This window comes from Nasonia vitripennis, chromosome 3, assembly GCF_009193385.2.
Source record: "Nasonia vitripennis strain AsymCx chromosome 3, Nvit_psr_1.1, whole genome shotgun sequence".
Classification (NCBI taxonomy): domain Eukaryota; kingdom Metazoa; phylum Arthropoda; class Insecta; order Hymenoptera; family Pteromalidae; genus Nasonia; species Nasonia vitripennis.
The window spans coordinates 18089682-18117584 of record NC_045759.1 but is presented as its reverse complement, the minus strand read 5'-3'; the positions used below and the strand labels follow the sequence as shown (position 1 = coordinate 18117584).

Sequence of the window (27903 nt, the reverse complement as noted above, 5' to 3'; positions counted from 1 at the left end):
GGAGTGCCGGGAATCTCTACACACGCCAGTGGCGACTCCACCTCCTCTCTCTCTCTCTCTCTCTCTCTCTCTCTCTCTCTCTCTCTCTCTCTCTCTCTCTCTCTCTCTCTCTCTCTCTCTCCCCGACCGCAGAGTCGCGGCTCGCACGCATCAAGCCATTCCAATAAGAGCAGTCGCTCCGCGTGCGCTTCTCGAGAGACCTTCGCCGCATCAGTAGGTGCGCGGCTTTCTCCCGGTGACCATCGCGCGCCAGTGTGTATGTTATACGAGTGCACAGAATACACATCCGCGAGTGCGCATGTAACATGAGGAGTCCTTACCTCGAGTGCTGTAACAGTGTGGTATAAGTCGAGGAACAGCCCGCGAGGATGCCGTGGAGCAGCTCGTTGGCGGCTCTGCTGCTGCTACTCGTCGCTATTATCTCAGGTAAGGCTCTTTACATTATTATACACAGCACGGCTTTATCTTCCGCACCTACGCGCCGATGTGTGTTTATACTTGGGCGACGATCGAGGAGTTTGGAAGGAGAGAGAGAGAGAGAGAATGGGGTCACGTGGACACAACGCGACGACACCTGTTGAGGCGAGGCCGAGGACGTTATGTTATGCAGCTGCTTCTTTTCGATCGTCTCTCGTTCGAAATTATTCGTGCTGCATATCTGTGTTATGCCGTGGAATTCAGCGAAGGTGGTGTATATCGGGCCCAGTGACGTCATTGTGGCCTCGGGCGCCGATGCTATATTTTATGAATGAACGTCACGAAGGCCCTTTAAAAACCGGTTTGTCCGCGAGCCGATCTCTCTCTCTCTCTCTCTCTCTCTCTCTCTCTCTCTCTCTCTCTCTCTCTCTCTCTCTCTCCAGCAGCGGTCGCGTCTCTTTCGCGTACTTACTTACTCATCGCGGGCACACCTTGACTCTCTCGCGCACCTCGTCGTGCTTTTGACGATCTTTCTTTGCATATAGCGACAAAGCGATGCGGAATGTTATATTTTCCATCTCGGTGCATTCCGCGTCCTTGGACGATCGAGAATCGATTCTCGATACCGATTTCCTCTTGCACAGCTCGCGACAGTGTCGAAAAACATCGGCGATCGCGAGGAGCTATTGTGCAACGAGGATAATTGCCATTCTACTCGCGGTGTACTCGCTCGTCTGCGTTATTATCATTATTACGTGTGTATATAGATGTAGGAGGCAACGGCAATTAGATTTCAAAGTGGAGTAATCGGGTCGTGTAGTACATATAGCGGCACGTATATCGAGGAATCTGCGCTGGAAAAGATAAATTCAGCATGATTCATACACCTGGTCGACGTAATACACTTTGCGCCGGCTTCTCCCGATACTTTCGAAACTCGACGACGACCGCGCGCACCGTTATATTATAGTATATCCTGCATTTCTCCGTGCGACGTTTCCACATTTTTCCGAGGCACACTATTATACTGTAGACACACGTCTCGTGTTCCGGTTACACTTTATATAGTTTGATCGATCGATACTTTATCAGATTTTAACCTGAATGAGAGTAAGATAAGTCTGTGTTCTCGCTGCGCTGAGCGCAATATTTGACTTTGATAACCGGTATTGCAGCTGTGTGAAATCGTTGTAATATTAAGAACTCGCCGAGTTATGGATGTAGGTACTTACTTTATACGAACGTAATTTATGCGCGGCGAAGCGTGTGCTTGAAATTCTCTCGATTTTTCCCATGTCTGAACGCGGCGTTCATTCATGAGTAACCGATAACTCGTCGTCATCGGTTTTCTACGTACGCTGATTGACAATAAAGTAAGTTACCGGTCTCTGCAACTTCGAATCGCGAATACGCGCTGTTTGTGTGAAATTGCCGCAGTAATAATATTTATACCTTATATTCGTGAAACATGCGTCTGTACTTGAATTAAATTGAAATTTATAATGCTGCGCGTGTGAAGTAGTTTTTCTCTCAGGCTATGTGGTATATAGTATATTATATCGAGTCAGTTTTTGCCGATCACATTAATAAAGCGCGTTCGTTATCTGAATTGCGTATCTCACAGCAGTTGGTCAATTACGTCGGATTCGTACAAACTTAATATAGAACTTGCTCTCGCGCGCGCGCGGTTGACCCGTTTTTCTATCCAATCTTGCTTGTGTAGCTTGCTGTAATTGTTAAGGAGAATTGGTATAGTTCAATCGTGATGTAGCACGCCAATTAGCGGATACACGATTCAATGAATAGCCTAAAAAATAAATAAAATTAGGCGCATGTATACGCCGAAACGCGATAAGCCGACGAAAATAACGAGGGACACTTGATAGAGGCGAGTCAGTTTTATCGGAGAAACGCCTTATTGTGTGTATACGCGTGCGTGTATCAGCGCAGCATCCGAAAGGTGCAGATAAGCAAAGTGCGTGTCTAAGGGTAAGACATCGTTTTGGTCAGCGCCGTTTCCGCAGATGACGACGACTTGGGCCGAAAGGGGCGCGTCACATATTTATCTAACATACACGTTAGTGTCGAACATCTGCTGGCGATTGACTCGTGTAACCCTTCCCACTACATATCCGCAAACATTGTCCCGCGATAATACTATACCGGGTTTCCCGAAAGCCTTCGAACGTCAATGGTTTTTCGAAACTTGCAACGCAACGAACACGCCTGTCTGCACTTCTTTCTTCGCATGCACTCACAGCTGATTCACGACGATCGTTAGAAAATAATTCCAACGGACACTAAGGCGTATAATTATTTTCTGAAATTCTCAAAGCATGAACCAATATATTGCAAATAAGTATTCATGAACAGCAGCTTACGCATTGATTTTTTTTCTCTTCAATTCTTCTTCCACACACTGGTGTCTTACACGCGCGCGTGGTGCACAGGCAGTTGCGGTGATAATGTTCGAACGCTATCGCCAGAGGAAAGAAAGGACTTCCTCTCCGAGCTGATGCTCGCGCGCGGCTCACTGCGAGGCGCAGATATTCTCGTATACACAACGAGAAAGAGAGAGACTCTTTCGCGCATAAGCCTTGACGCGGATAAACCCATATCATCCGGAGGACATTGTGGCTGGGAATTTTTTTTTATTTTTTTATATCTATAGGCGCGCGTCATTTCCCCGTATTTCAACTAAATTTCCAAACCGTTTGAATAATTATACGAACTGCGACGTTTGAATATTTTTTGTCAAATAGACTGTCGAGGGTACAAGCCGCTCATCAACCCTAACGTGCCAGAATTGAAATTGAACGAGGGAGAAAAGTTGGAAATAACGTGCACGAGTATCGAGGATATCGAACCTCATTATCCCGAGGATGACAGACTCGCTAATGTAAGATTGCAGTTAACGCATACTTTTATATGAGATCCATTGTTGGTTTGTTTTTCTAATTGTTACTTGATCTCTTCTGTTCAAAGATCGAAACCTCCCCTCACAACATTACTTACGAAGATCTAGGCAACGGCAGTAAGAAACTTAAATTTACGCGCGACAGTGTCGTTTTTGGCGACACTGGATACTATGGATGTAGCAATGGTAAAGCGAACTATGAAAACAAAAATTATGACGATCCTAATGCCAGCTGGGTTTACGTTTACGTTCGATGTAAGTCCATCATCGAGATTTTCAAAGAAATTATTTGAATTGTTTTAAGTTCATAGAATAATCTTACTGCTTTTATCGTGACTTTAGCCGATGAGCATTTGTTCGTGGGAAATATTGGGTATCAGTCCCTCTTTGGGTCAGTTGGAGACACGATCATTTTACCGTGTCGACCGACGTCGAAGGAGCTGCACGTGCAGCTGAAATCAGAGGTATACGCCTATATTTCGATCATTGATATTTATATTGAAAAAACTACGTTGATTTGGTTGATAACTAATAATACATGTGTATGCAGACCGAAATGGAGGAGATGGAGCTCAATGAAAATTTGTCTTTCGATCCAAGGGTAGGCTTCAGAATGGAAAATTTGTCCGCTTTAGACAGTAATACTTACTTTTGCGAAATAGAACACAACGGCACGACAGAAACACTGACTTTTTTGGTTAAACTCATTCAAAAATCAACCTTGAAAACGCCCGTAATATTGAAAGATGGCTTGGAGTACGTTACCAAAGGCTCAAGTTTGCACGTCAAATGTACGGTTACCATTGGAATAGACAATAATTTCGATTTCTACTGGACGACGCCTCGAAATTCGGTAAAATTCTTTCATACGCCGTACAATATTAGTACTAGATGCTTGATTATAAAACTGATATGACTTTACAGAGCTCTAGAACTATCCGGCCCCCGGTAAGAAGAAGGATAGAAGCGAATACCCAACTGGTAACATCCGAGCTCGTCGAGGAGAACGTTACTTACGACGACGAGGGTGAATACGTTTGTAAAGTAAAATCCTTGACTGATATGAAAAGTACGAGCACATACATTCGCGTCCACGGTAAAACAACATTGGATTTTTAATTTGCATTTTTGAAGGTGAACGCGGGATAAATAACTAGAAATATTTTTTTCAGATCCGAGCATAAAGTATATTAATTTAACGTCGCACGATAAGGATAGGCATTACGTTATCAATGCATTCAAGTCCGTAACGTTCTCGGCTGAAGTTAAGGGATACCCGACACCATCGATTATGTGGTATTTAAAATGATTTAAAAAAATATTGTTACCCGTTATAATCTCATAATCATTCAATCAAATTTCATTTGAATGTTTGAAGGTTGAGTCCTGATGGCAAAGAAATTCTTTCGAACAACAGAATAACCGTGGAAAATAAAAATTCATCAACGACTCTGAAAATTCAAAGTGTAGAGATCAGAGATATGGGTACATACCTTCTTCAAGCCTTCAACGACGATAAGGAAGAACATTTGAATTTCACCCTGGAGGTTTTAGGTATTTATTCTGCAATTTTAATTCCAATATTTCGCTTTGTTTTACTGACGATACGTATTTCATGTCCATAGCGAGACCTTTGGCAATATTGCGCCCCGTCGAGCACTACTATGTTCTAAACGAAAGAGCCTCATTCGGCTGCAAAGCCGTAGGCAATCCTACATCTAACATGTCGTGGGCTTATTTCAAATGTCCGAATCTGCCATCTGAAGAAGGTTGCGAGAAAGTTGAATTAGAGGTAAGTGATACGAATTCATTGCAAAAAGTAGTAGTATAGGTATACATACGTGTACCAGTGACGTTCTAACAATCTTACTTTTGAAATCAAAGGACGCCAGAATACTCGAGGAATCCGGAAGTATGATAACTGGAGAAGTAGAAGCTACCATAGAGATGTCGGGTAGAATAAAATGTACAGCGTGCAACCGACTGGGCTGTGACTCGTCTGAGCAGAATGTTCTTGTATCAGGCAAGTATTTTAAAATATGGAGAAAAAAAATAAAGAAAAGAGAGACCGCAAATTTTTCTGAATCATTTTAAAAACAATTTTTCATTTACTATAGATGGAGTACCAGACACTGCTCTTGGAATCATAGAGCCGGAAGAAAAGATAACAGCCGGTGACGACGTCGTTGTAACGTGCGCGGCTTCGATTTACAATTTTACAACTGTTGAATGGCTGGATGCTAATGAGGAACCACTGCAAGACTCTCGTTAGTTGGATACATAGTAGTATTTTGCGCTGTCTTATTTTAGAAACTAACAACCTTTTCCCTAAACATTTCAGAAAGACTGGAAATCAAATTTGAAGAAACTGGGTTTACTCATCGTACTATTTTAACGATCAAAAATGTACAAAAGGAAGACGAAGGCCATTATTTTTGTAGAGCACTTTCCTCTGAAAACCCTTCGAATCCTTCGGACACTATTCGTTATGAACTCCTTGTCAATGGTAATTAATTGACTAATAATTATATTATAATATCACCGAATGTTTGTATTAATTATTCTTTTTTTTTTACGTCTACCAGATCCCGAAGCCCCCTATTTCACTTACGTAAATATGAACGGATCAGAAGTTACAATAGCGGGTAGAGAAGCTTACAACAATCTTCACTTAATTTGTCGCGCTGGAGGCATGCCGAAACCCCATATCACATGGTACAAGGTAATACGTGCACGCAAATCTTCAATTTCAATGCGCCAATAAATGTATTAGCAAAGATAAATAACGAATTATGTTTTGCAGGACGATGAACCGCTGAAGTTTAACGAAGAGCAGTTCTATCTTAGTTCTGAATCCGAGCTCGTGATCAGATTTTTAATGGAAAAGGATAGCGGAAAGTATTCGTGTGTCGCTGAAAATCGTGTCGGCAAAGAAACCCAGTTCCAGAAGATTCTAGTCAAAGGTATGTGTTTTTACATTATTCTATTTTCAAAAATAACAGTGCATTCTAACAATCATGAAAAAATGATTTCAGGAACCGAAGTCTCTATGATGTGGATGCTGACTATTGTCATATTACTGATAGTTCTTATTGCGTTGTCGATTTACTTCTGCATCAAAATACGCCGTGAGAGGGTAAAACATCAAAATTTCCATTGTGCCAATTCGCTGAATCAAACGAACGATATTTACTTCATTTGTCATTTTATCTTTGTTGTTTAGTCGATGAGAAAGCAGTTGGTAGAAGCAGGTCTGATACACTTCGAGGAAGGAGCGCTGGACTGCATTAATCCAGAATTGACTGTAGATGATCAAGCTGAGCTTCTTCCTTACGATAAAAAGTGGGAGTTTCCTAGGGAAAAATTGAAACTAGGTACACTTGTATTTCACCTTCTGATATAATTTATTCTTATAATTACTTCTCTTCTAAAAGTTATGCGTCTACGTTTTGCATAGGAAAACAACTGGGTAGCGGAGCTTTTGGTGTCGTAATGAAAGCCGAAGCACGTGGCATCGTCGCCGATGAATCGTTAACGACCGTCGCCGTAAAGATGGTCCGAAGGAATGCAGAGCCTGCTTACATACGTGCTCTGGCGAGTGAACTGAAAATCATGGTGCACCTTGGAAAACACCTGAACGTTGTCAATCTTCTGGGAGCTTGTACAAATAATATTGCTAAACGTGAGTTATTTTACCGATTTTAAAAAATTTGTTTACCTTATTAGCGAACTTTTAATTTCATATTCACATCGATTGTATAGGAGAGCTTTTGGTGATTGTGGAATATTGCCGATACGGAAATCTGCACAACTATTTATTAAGGCACAGGGCGAATTTCATCAACCAGATAGACCCTGTCACTGGACAAATCGATCCTAACATCGGCCAGGAGTTGCTGATGAGATCTACCAGTGTTACCAGTAACAATAGGTTTGTCAATTTATTAAGTATATAACGATTGGGGAAATTAATTATGTGCTTTTACAAACTAATCGATTAATTTAAACGTCAACTCTTCTTTTGTGATTAACAATATTTTCAACGATTTTCGACTAAAGACCAATAATTATATTAATCAATTAAAAACCGCATACAGCGAAAATACAGTGATAAAAAAAGAACAAGACTGAAGAAGCTGTATCGCATATTAAATTCTAATTTTCTGCTAAAATAAACTGGGTTATCAATAAAAACAAGCCGAACTCGCATGGTGGTGTGCCTGCAGCTAACATCTCGCCTCCTGTTTTCTTTTCTGCCACCGAACAGGGTAAAATACGCGGCATTGTCGTTTTCCCGTAGTCTCAGCGCAGCATCAGGCAATAGCGCGCCCGGTACCGAGACCGTCATCTACTGCACGGACACGAAGGATGTAACCGGTATACCCGATGCCGGATGCATCAACAGTAATGGCTCGCAGCCGGGTTGGCGATCCAATTACAGAGGAGACTACAAGGACAGGAATCTCAAACCCATTTGCACCCAGGACTTGCTCTCTTGGGCATTTCAAGTTGCCCGTGGTATGGAGTACCTTTGCCAGAGAAAGGTCGAGTTTCAAATTTATATCCCAAGCATCCGCTTTCATCGGATATGTAACCGAATGCTTATTAGGGAAATTTTTTCTAACGCAGGTGTTGCACGGAGACTTGGCAGCGCGAAATATTCTGCTCGCGGAGAACAACGTTGTCAAGATTTGCGACTTTGGCCTAGCGAAGACCATGTACAAAAACGATAATTATAAGAAACAGGGAGACGGACCCGTGCCGATCAAGTGGATGGCTATCGAGTCGATCAGGGATTGGATATTCTCGACCCAGTCGGACATCTGGTCGTTCGGTATTGTACTCTGGGAGTTCTTCACTCTGGCTGAAACTCCCTACCCTGGAATGCAAGCTGAAAAGCAGTATCAGAAGCTCATCGAGGGATACAGGATGGAGCAGCCCAAATATGCCACTAAAGCCATGTAAGCGATTATTCTGCGTATGATTATGCATCAATGAAGTGCAATGACTCATTGGCTGACAAGTACGTCTTTGTCTTTTCAGATACGACACGATGCTTCAGTGCTGGAAGGCCAAGCCAACTTTGAGGCCGTCGTTTACCGAGCTAGTCGAAAATATCGGTGAACTTTTGGAAGAGGGCGTGAGGATGGTACGTCAAAGACGATACAATCAGTTTTTTTTTAATGTTTCGATGTCTAATCGTGCGATTTGATTTTTTCAATGCAGCACTACGTTGACTTGAACACTCCGTATCTCGACATGAACACAGCAGGCTTGGAGGGTAAAGACGACTATCTGACGATGATGTCAGCTCCGGATCATGCAATACTTATGGCCTCACCTGAGCACGAGTATGTCAACGGTCCACCTCAACCCACAGATTCGGCTTATCTCAGCATGAACAGCCCTGCACTCGACGAATCTGGAATTTTCAGTCCTCGCCCGAACGAGGACAATTCGCGCTTCCAATTTCCCAATTCCCCGTCGACCAGTATCGGTAAATATACCTTCGAAATAGTCGTTCATATAAAATATTGGTATGGGTAAAGATAATGATGTCAAAATTTTTTACAGCTAATGCTGCACACTCCGACGGCGAAGACGCCCCTATGCTGAAGAAAACCAAGGAGGAGCCAGAACAGGACGAGGATAATTATCTGAAACCCATCGACGTTCACAAGAAGCGAGAAGAGTTCATGCGACAACGAGAAGCCGAAAAGAAGAAAGAAAGGGAACGCAGTGGTAGGAGATCCACCGATAGGGATTCAGGATACTGCAACACTCCAAAGAATTTGGAGTTGGTTGACGTCAAAGTCGAAGTGCCGAATGAGAAAGCTCCGAGTTGGACGAGTGCGGACGACACGGATACACCGTCTGTGATCATAAGGACACAGGACAATTACGTGAACATGCCGAAGCAGAAAAAAGACGTGCCCGACAGTTTTATGAACCCGAGTTACATTTTCGTAGAGGCCAATAAACCAGATCGTCAAGATATACTTTAAGTGTATTCCGATAGATCTGATTCGATCTCTTGACTTTATACCGATACAGTTTTCATAAGACTGCGCTGTCGTGAATGGTCGATGTGAACAAATTTTTTTTACTTAGGCGTAAATATACTTAGTTTGCATGAATATGCGAATAATCGTGTACGTATAATTTTACGATGATCTATAATTATAAAAAACTGTCTTAGTATATGCAACAGGATACTTAAAGCAAAGTCTTGTATAATGTTTGGAATTCATTTTAATATGTAAGTGCCATTCCGTCATGACACATCATTTTATATGATAATTGTTAATCATTCTACTTAGAATTTTAAAACTGTTATATTTACGTATAACCTATTGTAAAGTAAGCTCTGTAAATAGTTACCATTTTAACTTTGTGATTAAATATGTACAACGAATGATTCGTAACAAGGAGTAAACTTATCATATAAAATAACGATGCATTTTACAACACGCTTAATTAAAGACTACAAATCGTCTTCAATTTCGTTTTTATAATACTCGACTTGCTAAGAAACGGTAGAGCAGTTGAACTTAAAGGTATAATTATTTTATTTTTTAATTTGAATTGAGAATAATAATGAAATAATAAATTAGAGCGCCTCTTTGTAAAATGTTTGTACCCATCAGCGCAAATTGTACATATTCTCCGTTTATACTTAATCGTAATCAAGAGAAGGTATATTCTCAAATAAAATATTCTTATTATCTTCATAAAATTCATAAATTTATTCGTCAATAATGTTCTCATTGATCCTTATTGAATATGGCACATCGCACAGTTTGGTATCGTTTGGTATGTCCCTACCACACTTGACAATGTTTTTCGCATATTCCTTTTTATGCTTGGCCCACCTTAAATTTGGAATTTTATTGTAAAATATCAATTAATTTCTTATAGGTTTTCGTATACTCACATTTTATTCTCCACGTATTTATCGAGTAACTGCTTATTGTCGGGGAATACTGAGTTCATAAATTGTTTAACTCTCTCCCAAATATTGGCTCGATTATGTTGCGTGAGCCAATAACGAGGGATCAATAAACACCTTGAGGGTGTGATGGAAACGACTCTACGATTTTTCATTTGTTCGCCTAGACGATATCCAAATGAGTTTTTGAGTATATTGACTAAATATATTAGACTTACCTAAACCAAAACATGCTCCTCGATAGAAAGTGCAAATTTGCATGAAAACTGTTTTCACATTTTTTGGATAATTTTTCAAGTTCGTTGTAGACGGTTGCCTCATCAACATTTCAACTACGTCAGTTATTTCGTGCCATTGATTTATCTAGATTATAATTGTATCAATAGGGACGCTTATAATAAAAAAATGTGACAATGTAATTTCGTTTAGTTCGATACTTACAACATCTTGAAGAGTGACGGTAATGACGCTGACACGTTCGATAGCGATATTAGTATTGGGCTTTTTCGACGATATAAGCTTTATATAATCGGCTGGCGAAGAAGGCTGCTCTTTTGCAGTGATATTACTCATACTTCCATCCTAGACAATACAACCGCTTTACTATATCCAATAGTTAAGCATCGAATAATTTTGAAATCAACAAAAATTACTTGCGACGCGCTCTCCATTATTATCGCAGACAATTCGTCATCGGGAAGCTCGAGCTTTTTACTTCGCCCGATACGTTGCCGAGGATTTCTGTCCTTCTGTTGCGAATCGTACAGCTTGTATTTCACGTGTTTTCCGACACGTTTCTTCTCGACCAGCATATGCTCCACGAGCCTACATTCCCCATTTAGAAGAAAATAAACGTAGTGAATCATTCCTTTTCCGTCGCCGAGCAAGACCTTGAAAAATTGTAATATACTCGTGTAGAAAAAAGTGCTGAATCTTATCATTTTTATAAAGATCCAATTTTAAAAATTACTTCATTCGGTTTATAATTGACGATTTTACTGAGAATACAACATTCCCGCATCGTTTCTTCGGTCCAGCCTTTGAAATAATTAAAATTGACCAAAGCGTCGCGCAGTATGTCCCACTCTTCCAAGAGAAAATGTCTCAAGTATATGTTGAACATCTTTCTCGTGATGAGTAACAAGTCGACGGGAGCTGAAATAACAAAAATGAGTTGAAGAAAAATTCTCATGTACATATTTTAAAATATTTTAGTTCGTTATCGATTGATATGTAATCGCAAAATTAAATAAAGTATTAGCACTTTTGCTCACTACAGTAGCCGTTCGAGGAACTTGATGCAGCAGAGCGATTTCACCGAACATGTCTCCAGGTTTCAGCATTCCTGCGTCGATTTGCTTTGCTTCTTCTAAAAAAAGGATATGATAACGATTGCACATTACAAAATAAGCCAAAAATATCTATATACCAGTAACAGGGTCCTCGAGGTCTCTTGAAATTTGAAGCTGACCACTGACAACGTAGTAAAGCAGTCGCGCTTTGTGATTCTGTCGAATGATTGTTCTGCCTGCGGGAACGAACTGATAACCACAATCTGAGGCTAACGACTCTCGAACGTCCTCCGGATACCTTTTGAATGCTTTGATTTCTTTAAGAAGATACTCTATGTAGGCAACGTCGTCTTTGGACCGTTTGTGCGGCGAAATGAGGAGTATCGAACGGTCCTATATTTATAATAAAAAAATCAATTATTTTTCTCACGTTTGAAAATTATTTTTCTTACTTTGACGGTGAGATCTTCTTGTTCAGATGATTTTTTCCGTTGCGCCAGCTTGACGTTAACCGTAACATCGTCGCCGATATTTTCAGAATCGCCGTTACCAATCCAGTCTTTATATTCGATAACGAGTCTCACGGCTGCACGAAACAGATATCTGCCTCTTAATTTTCCAACCTTTTAAAAAATATATCACAATAATTATTCTTTAGTCAGAAAATTAATTTAACTCGTTTACTTACAATAACACGTTGTTTCAAAAATAAATTAGCCTCGTTGAGAGCTTCGCGCACAGTACTTTTCCGTCGCATAGGATCTGTCATCTTGTTAAATTTTTATCCACACTTTTTAACCTTTCATTAAAATATTCTACAACAATAAACAACAATTTACAAATACGGACTTTAAAAACAGAACAAACTCGACATCGTCATCGCGTCTCGGTGATGTTCAACGCGACTGCGCGTGATTTGTTTTATCGATATAAAAACTTAATTATATATAGGTCCCGCGTTTCGCTCTTCGGTATACTATGTATGTCATTATAATCGATATTCTTGTTTGTAAATAAATAAGTCAGTATAGCTATTTATCAATGTTAAACTTAAATTATAAGAAAATAATTTTAGCGTAATGTAGAATGAAATTTGAATTTCGCATGCGAAACGACTGTTATATGCGCGGCGGTTTCGGTCGATAACACTGGATCGCGTTGGCCGATGACTTGCTTCCATACCATACCATATACACGTATACTATAGACCGCTTAGCTGCACCTATATCCAGTATCCGCAGAAGCAAGTGTCAAGCGGTGACTAAACAACTTAGTAAATTTAATAAGAACTTTAATTGTTCAAGCCAAAATGGTAAGTTTATGTGTCCTTTAAAGTAGTCGTCTATTAAATATGATTTTTTCATACTCTTGTATGCTCGAAAAGGATTTATAAACGTACTTAATTGTGAGGTTATGTTTACACTTTAGTTATTAATTGTTCAAATAAGTTTGTTGTTTTTCAATAATTACTGTATTCATTTGAATACTTTATATTCTGTTATTCAAAAGATTTTGATTCAGGTTGTCTTTGTAACCTGTTATATATCGTTTTCAGAGTTTTGGATTCGCAGTTTTAAAGGCAGGACCTATGGGTCTCGATGAATCCAGTTCCAGCACTGGACAGTATGGAATTCAAAGCCCCATGGTTGCTGGGTAATTGAAGAAACTACTTTTTTTATACCTAAATTTAAAATTTTCATTACAAAGAACTATTTTTTTAAGGTTGGGAGCCACTAGGAAACACATAGGTGTCTCTCATCCGCTGGAGGCATCGGAATTGAATGTAAGGGTTTTGGTTCTTCTAATTTATAAAAATGAATAATATAATCAACCAATTAACAACATCAAAACTATGTTTTAGTACCACAAAAACAATGAGCGCATGGAAATGATCATGCTGCGCAACACACAGGGACTGCATGCCCCTATGCGTTTAGCGATGGAAATCAAGGCAGCTGAGAAGATTGGCAGGTTACCTTTCTTGCCCTCTTCAAACATCATGAGGGATGTCATCCTTGGACGTGACGATGACATTGGGTACATTTTTTAGACCATAAAATTAACACCCAACATAGGTTTATATCGCTAACTTAATCTTTTTTTGCAGATTTGAAGATATATTGAACACAGCAGAATTCAGAGAACAAATGGGACAACCTCATGCTGTTGTAGAGAAGAGTTTGGGCATCCTCTAAGGTTATTTTTAAATAATAATTCTAATAATTATTTAAAGCAAACAGTTTGTTTTGTACTTATAAGGTCTTTTAATAAATCTCTTGCGTATAAAATTTATATAATCAATACGTTTAAATGTAACAATTTTCATAACAAACTTTGGTCTAAAATCACAAATCTGGCCACACTAGGTCATCTATTCGCACTCTGCAAATTTTCTTCACTTCATCTATTCCAGTCTTTAGTTCTGTTTCTCTGCTATTGTTTAATCTAGTTTCCAGTCCAGATAGTATAGACTGAACTTTATTTTGCCGCGCACAAATTATAAATGGAAAACGGAATTTTTCTTTGTAGCTGTGGAAAACGATAAGAAATTATGAAACGCTAAATTGCATTAAACTATTTAAAATTCTCTAGTTCAACACTTACAGATAGTTATTATTGCTGAGCGTTTGCCTATCGTCTTTCGTCATTGTATCAAGGCCAGCGATTTTTTGTTCATTCTGAGACTCAGCAGTGAGTTTTCCATCTTCTGCTAATTTTCCGGCCAAGTCTGGATGTTTTAGAAGAACCAACTCCTTTTCTGTTGTGGATGGAATTTTAGAAAGTTAATTACGAGCATGTTGTTTACACAAGCTCGTTAGTACGAAATCGAGATTACCATTAGTGTCTAATTTTTCCAAATACTCGTCGAACGCTCTCTTGAGATCCTCGGTCGAAGAAAATGGTCGTTTTGTAGCGACGATTGGAGCAGCTTCAGGACAGTGTTCTATCACATTTGCAAACAACCACTCGAAATTTTCGGCTGGCAGCGCGTTAACTTCGCTGATACTCAGTATCCCTTTCGACGTCATTTTCGTTTCATACCTAAATCAGATTATCGCTATTATCTAATAAAAATAAAAATGAACGTAAAACGTTGTATCGACAATAACTAGAATTCGATCTGTTATTCAACTGCGACTCAAGTTACGCGAGTTATTACATTTAAAATGATGCAAATCAGTCTCCCAATTTCACGAGATAATATCTAAACTGAATTGCGTGTATCAAGTAAGCTTCGGTAGTCGAAAAAATTGTACTGATTAGAAACTTTTGACTTCAGCCAAGAGCGAGTTATTCAAACAGCGACAGATGTTTCTATAAGCAATTCCATTACAGATAAACTCCGAACAAACTACGTATAACATGTAATAGAAAATACGCCACAAAAACTTACGTTCACCGAACGAGACTGCGAGGAGCGAAGAATCGATAGTATAGTCTAGACGTAGATAGTTGAGTTATCGGTGTCGAGCCATGCCGTCAGCTCTCCGCGGCGAAGACACTCTCCCGATCCGTCTTAGACAATTTATTTAGGGAATATATGCAGCGCCGGAGGCTACTGCTGCGTTCTTTTACCCACCGCACCACCACTACAAAGTAGTTTTCAAAGCGGCAATCGCTCGCCAGCTACAAACTTGCCGATCCTGCAGCGTTCGATTGCGCACTCGCGGCGACTAAAAACACGCTATATATGTATATACCTATGTGGGTGAGCACGCGCTCGCACGCGGTTCTGCGGCGATTAATCCGTGCGCGCGCGAGTTAGCCGCTTAAACTGCTTACTCGCGCGCTATAAGCGGCGGCGTCGCGTTATTTCATTCGTCAGCCTTATCTGCGCGCTGGGTATATATATATATATATATATATATATACGACTCGTTTCTAGCTTCGGCTTTCCTTATATTACCGTGGTGCAGTTGCTTCTTTTTTCATGTCCGAATCTTGGTATACTTGGTATATCGACTGTTTTTGTCTCTGCTCCGTGCGCTTTACGATTTGACATTATTTTCTTTAGAAAGTTTCGTAAATTAAGTCGAGGAGTGAATGCTTCTTTTTCGATTACACGGAGAACTATAATTTAGCGATTTTTACGCCCGGTTACACGCGCGGCGAGAGGATTGAATTTAATTTTTCGTTTATTTTAATGCTGTACTTTCACCGCCGCCCGTTCGAATTCAAATCTGTCGCGAGGAATCTACCTTATCGACTTTTTTCGAATGACGGTTCGTTCCTTACTTACCGACTGTGTGTAAGCAAAGCATTCTTGTAGATGGCAACACTTTGCATTTCCGTCAGGGTGTTCGAACCGGTGTGCCCAGTAGATGGAGCCAGTAGCGTCAATTTGAAACTCGTAAAAATGATTGCGGCGTTCCACAATTTATATTATCTAAAGTACAGCTATATTAAAAATCTCGCGAGAAAATTGCGAGCATAAGCCGCTATCACCGCGTGCGGATCCTATTCTTCAACTTTCAAAAAACAAAGAGTTCGTCAGAAATTGAATGATTACTCCAAAACCATACCGTTCGCAAACAAACACGCTATACACACTCGCACCTCCGAGCTCGACATTTTTCTCGCAGCCGCGAAATGAAAACTCCATCAAGCGCACATAATTATCCGAAGCAAACGTCTCTATAAACAATAAAAAAATCACTCGGCATCCATCTTGTTCAGGTTTCTCAGCCTGCAGTTAAATGCCCGTGGGTCGACGTAATTTTTTCTCAATCCTTTCTCGCGCCAACTTCCCTTCCCTCTCTTTCTCTCCTCTCCTCATCGCGCGCAGCAGCAGCTGCACACACGCACTAGGCGGAGCCTGGAGGACGCCTCGATTTTCTCGCCAATGGCCGACGAGCGTCGCGCTCGCGCATTATATTCGCGCGCGCGCGTGGGATTATCCTTTCCTTTCGCCGCTCTACACGTACACGTATACCTATACCTATAACGTGCTGCATGAAAAAAGCCTTCGTGCGAGAGCTATAGCCGCGCGATGTCTGTCTTTCGACTTAATTAGACTGCGCTCGTTATCGTCGTGCCTCTAATTTTTTTTTCATTTTTGCTTCGAGTTTATTGAGGTGGAGCGCAGATACGTTCTCTATTTTTATGTAATAACAGTAGAACGCAAAAAGAGAGCTGCGGATCGCGTGCGCGTATCGATGACTGTGATTTTAATCGGCAAGAACTTTGGAGTGTAATTTTTATGGCGACTGTAAATTCTTTATTATCTGCGGCGATAATGCTCCGTATGTTTATACGCCGATAAATCCTCTCTCTCTCTCTCTCTCTCTCTCTCTCTCGATCAGATTCTCGCGCCTGATTTATAGTTTATCGACGCACTGACAAATCGCCGAGATTTCTCTCTTAATCTATCTCGGTGCAACTTTCACGCTGAGGTACGCAGGAGTGTGGAAAAAAAAGATTTAATTCAAACTACAAACAGAGAGAGAGAGAGAGAGGAAAAAAAGTCTAATCTCCGAGCTGAGAGCGAAAGCTCGTTCGGGAGAGTAGGTAAACGGTGAACGCGCGAAGGATTATCGAGGAGCTTTTTCCTGGCTTTGTCGTGGAAATGAAGTGTATTTAGCTTCTTATACTGCAGGGCCATAAAGATTCCGAAAGCGGGCCTCTACGAGCTAAAGGTCGTCAGCCAGCAGCAGCAGCAACCCCCGTTACACTCCGCAATAAGTGCAAACATGCGCAGCGGACACTTTCCTTCTCTCCCTTTTCACGTTTTTTTCCCCGGCCATCGTAAAGCCCAAGAACTCACGCTCGCCGCGAACTTTCCTCTGACCTGACCTCCTCTCGGCGGCTCCGCTTCTATACGTGCTTCCGCGGAAAAACCGGGGAAAGATAGGGGCGTCATTATGGCCTAGGCTGTAAAATAAATATTGTTTATAAATGCGGTTGTGAAGAGGGGGGGGGGAGGGACCTCCATAAACGCGCCGCCGAGGTGCTTCCGCGGCCTTTTCGTTCTTTCTCGTTTTATTTCCGCTCGTTTTTAACTGCGAACATCTTGATATTCTAAATGCGATTATTTTCTGGGTGTAATATAAAACATGCTGTTAATAGAATCGTTCTTGTCGCGCAGCCTCAAAATTTTTATACACGACGACATCAGCGCGTGGGATTTTCATCCTCGTGGTGTCTGCGGAGAGCTGATAACGACGCCAAGTGTGTGTGTGCAAACACGGCCGAAGCATTCTGGAGATTAACTTTCGTTTAATTGTGCTGCGCGCGCGGTCGTTCTTATTCGTCAATATTTTATTGCAATGGAGATTTAAAATACGCACGACTGCGCGAGTGTACAATTAAAAAATTTACGTTTATATCTTACGACTATTCGGGGAAAAGGTGCGGATCGTTCTAGAACACTTCCGAGACTTTGCTAATACCCTCTTTATCAAAAAAAAAATCACAGCTCCACGAGCTCGTTTACGTGTATACATCAATACACACACACACACACACACACACACACACACATCCGCGCTCGAAACGAAAAAACAGAATACGCCGTTTGCTCGAAGTAAACAGCTCTCTCTCACTCTCTCTCTCTCTCTCTCTCTCTCTCTCTCTCTCTCGTCGTTGATGTATATTCTTCGGAGCTCTTTCTTCCATCATCGTCATTTTTTCTTCCAAACGCGAACAATTAACCTAATCTCAAAAAGATATCAAGCGGATTTTTTCACGCGAGATCTTATCGCTCGCTCGCTCGCGGCGCGTCTTGAACGTATATAGCGTCGTTTTGTTCGCGCTGAAAAATACCCGGTAAATTTACAATACGATAATTTTTCTCTCCTCGATCGCTTTCGAGCTTCTCTTAACATTATAATAATAACAAATTTCTCGACGTCGACGACGAGAGCACAGCAATATAGGTATAGGGATCCGAAGCTCTCGTCCCCGGAAGGAGCCATATCCATGAAGCTCATGAGAGCGAAGGGCTTTTAGGTACTAATTTTATGTAGAGATATGAGCGGAGAGAAAGCGTCGTATAGTTGGCCTCTCCCTCTCCGACGTGCCATCAGTCTGTATCCCGCAGGTGCCGTATAATCGCGTATATATATATCGCGCAAACTGCGCAGAGCAGGCTCTCAACGGCCCAGTATCATAACCATCCGCGCATATACTTTGGAATATTTAACAGCGAATTATGTAGGAGCTGTCAAAAAAGTGTACGTATTACATGTATAGAGTTTGAATATTTTGACATACGCGCGTCTCTATGTACTGACGTACGTGTGGTGTAAGCACAGCGAATGTATATAGCGCGAGAGCGTATATATAGCGGCTCGCGAGCGGGTATAAGGCTTTATTGGGCCCATAAAAACGGAGGAATAAAAATAGAGAACATTTTTACAAGTCGATCATTAAAGCCCGCGAGATATCCGCCAATTATAGCGTATGGAGTTTCTCCATCTCTCTCCCTCTCTCTCTCTCTCTCTCTCTCTCTCTCTCTCTCGTATCAGAGCTGCGCGAGCGCGCGCTGCACGAGAGAGTCTTCCGCCTCGTGTTTCTTCTCGGCGCGCTTGTTTCTTTTGGGGCCGCCGGAAAAGTTTCGTGCAAGCCGCGCTGCAGTAAACCGATTACGTGTCTCTCGTACATATACCTCCATTTTTTCTTAATGAGCCGCGGCCTGCAGATGTATGCCGCTGCGGCAGTCGATCGAAGGACACATGTGTATAAAGACGAACTGGTTTCTTTTTATGCGTTTCTCTCTCTCTCTCTCTCTCTCTCTCTCTCTCTCTCTCTCTTTCTCTCTCTCTATCCCAGCTCTCGCATCGAATTAAAAAGCGCGTATACATCGAGAGATCGCTTCCTGGAATCTGGGCTACGGTTTTTCTGGCGAAATCCGCCGGTGACTTTTTTTCCTTGCAAACGTATCTCACTCGAGGCCGCGCTTTTATATATGCGCGCGGTGATATTATCCCGACTCGAATCGGCCTGGTTTTTTGCAGTGTCTGCAATTTTTTACGAGCTTCTGCCCCGCGCGCCCATAATTAATCCAAGATCGTTATACAGGTCGAGCCGTTATATGCGCTGGAAGAAAGTCTGTGATCGCAATAAAATCGGGAAACCCGCCGATGTGTATAATGTATAGGTATACTCGGTAGCCTTGGTGTAGGGTTAGAAGTCATAAGCAAGTCCCCGAGAGCAAAGGGTTGTTGCAGCGAACGATGATTAAACGCGCTTTGTCCGCAGGTCCTGTCGGTTTATTTTTATAGGCCACAATAAATTACGAGTTTATTTACGCCGCTCGTAACCCCTTCCTAATTCTCTCTCTCTCTCTCTCTCTCTCTCTCTCTCTCTCGGCGTCACAGCGCCACAACACAGAGAGAGAAAGAGAGAGAGAGAGAAAGAAAGAGAGAGAGGTGTAAGAGTATTTATATATAGAAGTGCGCGAGGAAACGATAGGGGCGGGTGCAATAAAGCTTTTCCAAAACTTATACCTCTTTCGGTCTGCTAATGCCTGCCGCGACTTATTCATTGCGCTATCGTAAAAAAATTAGCGCTCATCTTTTTTTTCCAACGCGGATTTGGAAGAAGCTGGTGTTGTTCGTCGTAAACGGTTTATACATTTATGCCGACTGATCTGATGGAGTCAATAGGGGCAAGTAATCTCGTGAAACGCATGCTAGAATCATCTCTTTTCGCATCAGTATTGAGATGTACTTTTCTCGGTATCATCCTATAGCTTATCCATAATACTTAATACCTAATACTTAATACCTTAATATAAGTTAAATTCTCTACTGGACGAAGCTCCCCTATTCTCTACCCACACTCATACCGATCTCATACCGATCACTACAAACACTTTATACAATTACACCCATCATAAATAATGTAGCGACAAGCGGAAAAAGCGCTGCGCACAGTGCAAATACAGCTCCTAACAATGATGAGTATACAACTACTGCACTTCCAGTTCACTTCACGCGCGCGTACACCCTCCCGCATAGCGAGTTTACGACACGCGGTGAAAAACTCTCGAGTCTCTCTTTCTCTCACTCCCGTAAATATTGCAGAGCTGAAGCCCGAAAACGACCGCGCCGAGGAAAAATGGTGGGCGTATCCAGTGTTTTCCGGACGTGCCGCGCTGCCGTACTCGACCTCTTACGCTTGCAGCGCGCAGGTCCTCGGTTAATTGTTCTATTGCGGTCCCCGCAATAGAAATGTACAGTTAGGCGCGCAACAATGAGACCCTCATGATATTCCGCAGTGCGGGCCAGGACCCCCCGCGTTAATATACGGTCAGGAAAATATGGACGGCCTGCGTATATACGGAGCCGCTCTCTGGCACACGCTGCACACAACTATATTTAAGCATCCTGCATTGCTCCGTATTTAATTAAGCTAGCGCAGAGCTGCAGTAATATAACGTTTACTGTATGCCTAATCCTCGGTGACGTATATAGTCTCTCTGTTTTTATGGAAAAGCTCGGCAAAGAGGCCAGGGACACGGACGGCACTGCCGCGGCGGTCAGATTAAACAGCTGATTACGCTATATATGTATTTTAGCGCGTCGTGCTTGCGCGAGCTCTCGCACATTACTTATACCTATATGTTATAACATGTAAAAACGCGTGTACAAGGGCGCGCGTCGAGCCGAAAAGGGCACGAGCCGCGCGCACGGGTAGACTGCGTGGGCAATAAGGACGTACAGACCGAGAGAAAGCACGAGAATGGAGCGCGGGAGACAAGAGCGGTCCTTCAGAAGGAACAAGGAGCGGATTTTGAGCCGCGCGTTGACGCGGGGACAAAAGTGCGCAATGCCGCGCCAAGACCACCGACCGTTATGACTTTGCGCGTTTCGGTCACGTCGTGCGCCGCTCTGCGCACAGCTCTCGACTCTCGTCCAATTGCCGCAATTTTCCCTGAGGAAAACCTGCCTCTAATTGGCGCAAGCTACTACTCGGAATTGTGCTCACGGCGATCGCTGTATTTCACTCTCCGCCGCTCTATACAGAATGAAAACTTCTGTACATCATATTATATTGTGAGCAAAGATAATGCATGTACACTGAGAGAAAAGTAACATTGCAGCAAACATATATGTTAACTGTTAACATAGGCATGTTCCATTCGAGTCAATAATACGTATATTAATAGGTAACGTAGCTATGTTATACGTCAAATAGCTGTATCTTAATATTTAACATATGGCTGCCCTTTACGATTTTTCATAGACTTTATGAAGTAATCAGATCAAAATTATTAGAAAACACACTTCCCTGGTAGAAAATTGGCCGGATGATCTGGCCGCGAAACTATCTTTTGGGCAGTTCTGAAAACATTTTCAGATTCTTCGAAAATTTCTGCGCAGATTTTGGCGGATTCAGCCAGAATCTGGCCGGGAAGTTAATTTTAAAAAGAGCCCCTAACCTTAAATTATAAAAGTGTACATCCTACAGTAAATAAGAACTTCGTAAATATTGATGGAAATGAGTCCAGTTTTGTTATTCAAGTGTTTTTGGGGTCGCTGAACACGAATATCGCGACCGAAATACTCTCAGAAGTACCTGATACCCAGGGTAGACAGTATTAATGTCGTCTCCTAGAGTTCCACGAAAAATTAACAACATATTTCGTCAAGACTCTTTACTCGGGGGTTTTCGAGGTACCTGGTGCCCGGGGTCGTTTCCTAGAGTTTTACGGATAATTAATAATATATTTTGTCGAGACTCGCTGAATGGGGGTTTTCGAGGTTGCTGAACACGAATGTAGCGACGGCAACGCTCTTCGAGGTACCTGGTGCCCAGATTAGGCAGTATTAACGTCGTCTTTTAGAGTTTCACGGAAAATTAACAACATATTTGGTTGAGACTCATTACTCGGGGGTTTTTGAGGTTGCTGAACACAAATATAGCAACGACAAGGTCCTTCGGGATACCTGGTGCCCAGGATAGACAGTATCAACGTCGTCTCCTAAAATTATCTTGAGTATAACACCATTTCCATGTTCCGTGGCCCGAGAAATCCCTGGGTAACGTATTTAACTCAATTGCTATCAAATTTCCACAAAACTCTAGGAGACGACGTTGATACTGCCTACCCTGGGCACCACGTACCTCTGGGAGTGTTGTCGTCGCTACACTCGTGTTCGGTGACCTCGAAAACCTCCAATCAGCAAGTCTCGACGAAATATGTTATTAATTTTCCATGAAACTCCAGGAGACGACGTTGATACTGCCTACCCTGGGCACCACGTACCTCGAGGAGTGTTGTCGTCGCTACACTCGTGTTCGGTGACCTCGAAAACCTCCAATCAGCAAGTCTCGACGAAATATGTTATTAATTTTCCATGAAACTCCAGGAGACGACGTTGATACTGCCTACCCTGGGCACCAGGTACCTCAGGGGGCGTTGCTGTTTCGATATTCGTGTTCTGCGATCTCGAAAACTCCCAAGTAAAGAGTCTTGACGAAATGTTTTGTTAATTTTCCGTGAAACTCTAGGAGACGACGTTGATACTGCTCACCCTGGGCACCAGGTACCTCGGAGTGTGTTGCCGTCACAATATTTGTATTCAGTGACCTCGAAAACCCCCGAGTAACAAGTTTCGACCAATTATGTTACAAATTCTAACAAAACTCCAGGTGACGACATTAATACTGTCTACCCTGGGCACCAGGTACTTCTGAGAGTATTTCCGTCGCGATATTCGTATCCAGCGACCCCAAAAACCCCTGATTAACAAAACTGGGCTCATTTCCATCAATATTTACGAAGTTCTTATTTATTGTAGGATGTACACTTTTATATAATTTAAGTTTAGGGGCTCTTTTTAAAATTAACTTCCCGGCCAGATTCTGGCCGAATCTGCTGAATTCTGCGCAGATTCTTCGAAAATTTCTGCGCAGAAAATGGTTTCAGAACTGCCCAAAAGATAGTTTCGCGGCCAGATTATTCAGCCAATTTTCTACCTGGGTATTTCCCGCAATATTTTATATGCATACTATAGAAATCTATAGTATATATACAAACTATTTTTGTTTCGTATAGAATATTTGTAAGATGTACAAGAATATATTAGCAATCATTGCTCCTAACGTGTGTACGTGTTTACGACAATGATATCTTTCTCTGAGTGTAAGCGCAGTTTCATCGACCCCCGCGCGCGTGTTAAAAAAGATGAACAAGATCGCAAAGCTCTCGAATTATAAGAATACGAAGTAGCATCGTCCGCTCGCGTGTCGTTCGTGCTTTCGAAAGCATAAGCTTATTATTTATTTATTTATCGCCGGCCGTAGCATCCCCCATAAATCTTTGTTTATCTCTTTGTCTTAATCGGCCGTGCGACGCGAACGTGCATATTGCATAATATATGCGCGCAGGCTTGCGAGAGGTTAAGTATTCCGTGTATTCCCGGTATGCGCAGCGCAATATATATATAAGTGCACGAGCGGGAGTGTGGGTGTAGGCCGTTATTGTTTAAAACAAATGCAATCCCTGAAGTGGTGCATCCCTCAGCCGCTGATTTACGATTGGGCGCATGACGGTAAATCGGCCGCCTCATATAAAAATGGATCGGTATTATTTGGGTCGAGAGAGGGAAAGGTGAGCTATAAGCTGCAGGCCGGTTTTGGGTATATAATATGGTGGGAATCGCATAGGCGCGGCAAAAGCTCGGGCAGAACGACGGGGGGCCTCAGGTCAATATTGTGACAGTATGCGTCGCGCGCACGCGTTCGCCTGCATATAGCTGCCTTACGCTGTCATCATAGACCTGTGACTTTGTGCCCGTAACGCGTAGCCTGTATATATATCGTTATATACAGATTTATCTTGGACTTGCGTATCTATGCGCGATATTATTTGTACAAGTGCGTTAACATTGCGCACATTTACGTATAAGTACAGATTTACGCACGCACACCTGCGTTCTCGCGCGCGGCTTACTCTTCTTTATCTTTGAAGTGTATATACGACTCGCCGCGTCGTGGCTCGCCCTGGTAGAAATTGACCGATTTAAAATGGTGAAAAAGCTATGAACTTGGCAGTTTTCTTTGTCAGTTCTTGTTACAGGATGTAACGCTTTTTATCCTAGTTCTTTGGCAGTTCTTAGATCGAGCTGTTTTTGAAAAGTAATGCCCAAGATAGTTGGTCAAATGACAACGTTTACTTGGCTCGGTTGGCTAAGGCGCGCGACTATCCTTGTGCAGGGCTCGCGTTCGAGTCCCCGATCGCTCGAAATTTTTCGGATGTTTTTTCGCGTGCAAATCAGTATTCTATATACTTTCATTAAAAAAAACTCGAATACATGCCTGCTAGTAATGGTTTTCCAATTCTAACTTCGAATCGCCATTAAGCACGTGCGCCTGTGTCGTATTATTTCATACCAACAATCTTCGGAATAAAATAGTTAAGAATACTCAATATAAAAACTGCCAAAGAACTAGGATAAAACGCGTTACATCTTGTAACAAAACTGACAAAGAAAACTACCAAGTTCTGAGATTGACAACCTCAGAATTTCCGAATAACTTGGATACCGTTTCTACCAGGGATCGTATAGTCCTCTCGTATATATATTGTGCTCGCGCGCCGCGCTTGGCTAATCATTCCGGGGTATTATTTTTGGTATTTCGATTGTAAAATAATAATTATTATCGCCTCGCTCGGTCGCGTGCCCCGGCGGACGGGAATAACTCGCGCTCTCTGATATATGTTGATAAACACTGTGAGCTCGAGCATAGTGTTGTATATTATACGCGAGTCGAGCTGCGATCGTGTAAGACTAATCGTAAACGATCGTTATTGTGCAGCATTACGCGAGCGAGCTTTTCGATATACCGGCTCTGATTTATGAAAGAGCTGAATATATACCTCGGTTCGATATACGCGAGAGAGAAGTGTACGCGTGAGTTGCGAAACCGTCGGCTTGCGACTGCTATAAAAGAGCAAGTTCACCTCGCGACTCGCGGCTTAATCGGCCCGACGGATATGTTATTATACGCATTTTGCAACGATCACGCACTAGCACAAAATCGACGCGTTTTCCTCGTTCCGAGATTCGCAAACTTCGCCAAATATATAGACGCTTCCGCTTTGGCTCTGACATCTGTCGAAAAGTTTACAGTATACACTCTACTACGGGCCGCGGGGCTATTGTTGTAAAACGCGCGCGACGGCTTAAGCTCATTGTAAAAATATAAGAAGGCCCAATAAAGATATTAAAAATCCATAAATATAAGTGAGCAGCCCGTGTCGGCCGGCTCGCTCGCTCTTTCAGCCCGTGCATCAGCGCTGCCGGATCGCCAGGGAAACAACGTCTCCACAGTAAATTGTCGGGCTCTATTGTTAACTTCGATTATACGCGTCAAGCGCTGCACTACTGCCGCTGTAGCAGCAGCGGTCCCTCTCCCTCTCGGCGTAATAAACCGGGGCGACCCATACTTTCCGTGCGAATATAGCGGTATGGGCAAAACAGAGAGGGAACATTAGCCGCGGCTTGTAAAACGGCACGTTTTTCTTCAAACTCGGCAGCAGCAGCAGCAGCAGCAGCAGCCGTCTCAGCTCGATCTGCTCGTCTTTATGAGATTCTATACCTGAGACTTTGCTCTGTACTAACGACGCTTTTTGGAAGTTTCCACGGACTATGCACAGCGCGTTTGGCTGTATTGCTACGTACCTGAGGGAGACGCGCGCACGTGATGCGACGGCTGATGACGCGCGCGTGCGAAGCTATGTATTTTGTTTTAACAATAATTGAGACAGGCGAGCGACTGGATTTATGCTTGATCATGATGGACTTGTATTATTAGTACGGACCTATTGTGGATTAATTATAGCGTTTGCGTGATCATCGTAATCCGTTTTCGGCGTTTTTAAATTTCAGTTTAAACTACAATATATTAGCATTAATTTTAGTTTTATAGGTGTACTTATATCGTATAGATTTCCATATAAATTATACAAAAAGCATCGGTTTATAATTTCAATAATCGTCACCTATTGACGTAATTATTAAGTTGCGCAATATTAGACAAAAATTCTCGCCTACACAGCACAGCCCTTTCTCAAACCCCATCATCGATAATGCGGAAATTCCGCACGGCCGCTTCATAAGCTGCGTTTGAAATATTTATAGCGCGGCTCGTTTATTGTGACTGCGCCGAGAGTTAACCAGGCGCGATATATATATATATATATATATATATATATATATATATATATATATACGAATTTCACTTTATGAAAGGGTGTATAATCCGCAGCCGCATTTAAACTGCTGCCTCTGGCTCTCGAGAGAGGCGCTCGGAGCTGCAGGTGGATTTGGATAAGCTTGTGGACTTCCAAGCGCTCCATTTCTCCTGTAGCCTGCGTGTCCTACCGAGATTATAGTACGTCCCTTTTGGATTATTATATTTATCTCTCGAGGTCCTCGAGCATATAATATAGATACGGTCGTTTACGCAAGCGACTGGTAGCTCGCGATCGATTCTGCTGTACATACACATCGTTGGGAGAGATTACACACAGATTCTTGACACAAACATAGTTTACGTCCTGCCGAAATGGATTACCGCGTGGAATGTCGTTTACTCTCGATTGTGTACACATAAACGTTATCCATCGTCGTAAACAAAGTTCACCTCGACGTCACCTATATATACTTTCTGCAAAAGAAGCATCCTCGCATATATATATATATATATATATATATATATATGCATACATTCCCATAAGAAAAAAGAGAAGGTATCCGCACACGGCGGCTTTTTATCAGCGCCGAGGCTTTATCTCTGCGTATAAGGATATAATCTCGCACATACAGCGCTATAGAGCGAGCGAGGTGCAGAGAGAAAAAGACAGAAAATCAGGCGATAGTGACGTCCCTGCGGAGTGAAGACCGTAGCGCACAGTGGCGTAGCGTCGCCCAGCGCCATTGCCTCCTCTCCGATTGGCTGGCTGGTTCGACTTCGAAGTGGGGATACAGTCCGTCCCCGCGGCGTCGGGCGGAGTCAAGCTGCTCAATCGACTCCGAGATCCGTGTCACAAACGTGCCGTCGTTCGTTCTCTCAACATCACTCTCTCTCGCTCTCTCTCTCTCTCCCTCTCTCTCACTAGCTCTCTTGCGCGCAGTCAGGCAGACAGGCAGGCGAGACACAGCGAGGAGCTTCGAGTGCCGAAGTGACCGGTCGACACACAAGTATACCGATTACTCATCGATCCGTATATCCTGAACCTATACTCTCGTGACGTTTCCCGATAATGTGGTGCGCGTAGTGCTAACAGTGCTAAAGACTCGCTCGATCGAGAGCCCTTGGGGAACGGAGAGTTTTCATTATTCGGAGCGAAAGCGTCTAGCAGTTCAAGCGTCAGG

General features: G+C 42.4%; 4 protein-coding genes across 6 annotated transcripts; 2 read left to right on the top strand and 2 right to left on the bottom strand.

Moving 5' to 3' along the window:
• The first annotated feature begins 165 nt into the window (after positions 1–165).
• LOC100116425 (vascular endothelial growth factor receptor 1) lies at positions 166–10073 on the top strand. 2 transcript variants are annotated; one of them, XM_008206921.4, is made up of 23 exons: positions 166–426; positions 3180–3316; positions 3403–3589; positions 3677–3798; positions 3885–4187; positions 4259–4430; positions 4507–4630; positions 4713–4888; positions 4960–5126; positions 5219–5357; positions 5452–5601; positions 5676–5840; positions 5920–6056; positions 6138–6297; positions 6370–6470; positions 6558–6708; positions 6792–7016; positions 7097–7265; positions 7602–7878; positions 7964–8295; positions 8378–8483; positions 8561–8831; positions 8909–9752. In XM_008206921.4, exons 1-23 carry the CDS (start codon positions 369–371, stop codon positions 9337–9339), a joined length of 4260 nt encoding a protein of 1419 aa, XP_008205143.1. In that variant the 5' UTR covers positions 166–368; the 3' UTR covers positions 9340–9752. The 2 variants fall into 2 exon arrangements, with proteins under 2 accessions (XP_008205143.1, XP_001600926.2); XM_001600876.6 differs by having other exon boundaries at positions 194–426; positions 7635–7878; positions 8909–10073.
• On the bottom strand, positions 9886–12482 carry LOC100116391 (cyclic nucleotide-binding domain-containing protein 2). The gene is made up of 10 exons (XM_031927579.2): positions 12264–12482; positions 12028–12198; positions 11713–11968; positions 11548–11652; positions 11254–11438; positions 10937–11173; positions 10725–10865; positions 10502–10646; positions 10269–10446; positions 9886–10206 (listed from the first exon to the last, which is right to left on the bottom strand). The coding sequence occupies exons 1-10, from the start codon at positions 12342–12344 to the stop codon at positions 10080–10082; spliced, it is 1626 nt and encodes a 541-aa protein (XP_031783439.1). The 5' UTR covers positions 12345–12482; the 3' UTR covers positions 9886–10079.
• A 36-nt stretch (positions 12483–12518) lies between these two features.
• LOC100115177 (proteasome maturation protein) lies at positions 12519–13867 on the top strand. Its single transcript, XM_008206920.4, has 5 exons — positions 12519–12887; positions 13131–13228; positions 13298–13358; positions 13437–13612; positions 13683–13867. The coding sequence occupies exons 1-5, from the start codon at positions 12885–12887 to the stop codon at positions 13768–13770; spliced, it is 426 nt and encodes a 141-aa protein (XP_008205142.1). The 5' UTR covers positions 12519–12884; the 3' UTR covers positions 13771–13867.
• On the bottom strand, positions 13802–15373 carry LOC100116352 (2-oxo-4-hydroxy-4-carboxy-5-ureidoimidazoline decarboxylase). 2 transcript variants are annotated; one of them, XM_001600820.5, is made up of 4 exons: positions 14970–15373; positions 14412–14617; positions 14180–14333; positions 13802–14104 (listed from the first exon to the last, which is right to left on the bottom strand). In XM_001600820.5, the coding sequence occupies exons 2-4, from the start codon at positions 14602–14604 to the stop codon at positions 13921–13923; spliced, it is 531 nt and encodes a 176-aa protein (XP_001600870.1). In that variant the 5' UTR covers positions 14605–14617; positions 14970–15373; the 3' UTR covers positions 13802–13920. The 2 variants fall into 2 exon arrangements, with proteins under 2 accessions (XP_001600870.1, XP_031783447.1); XM_031927587.2 differs by having other exon boundaries at positions 14736–15332.
• Positions 15374–27903: the final 12530 nt, after the last annotated feature.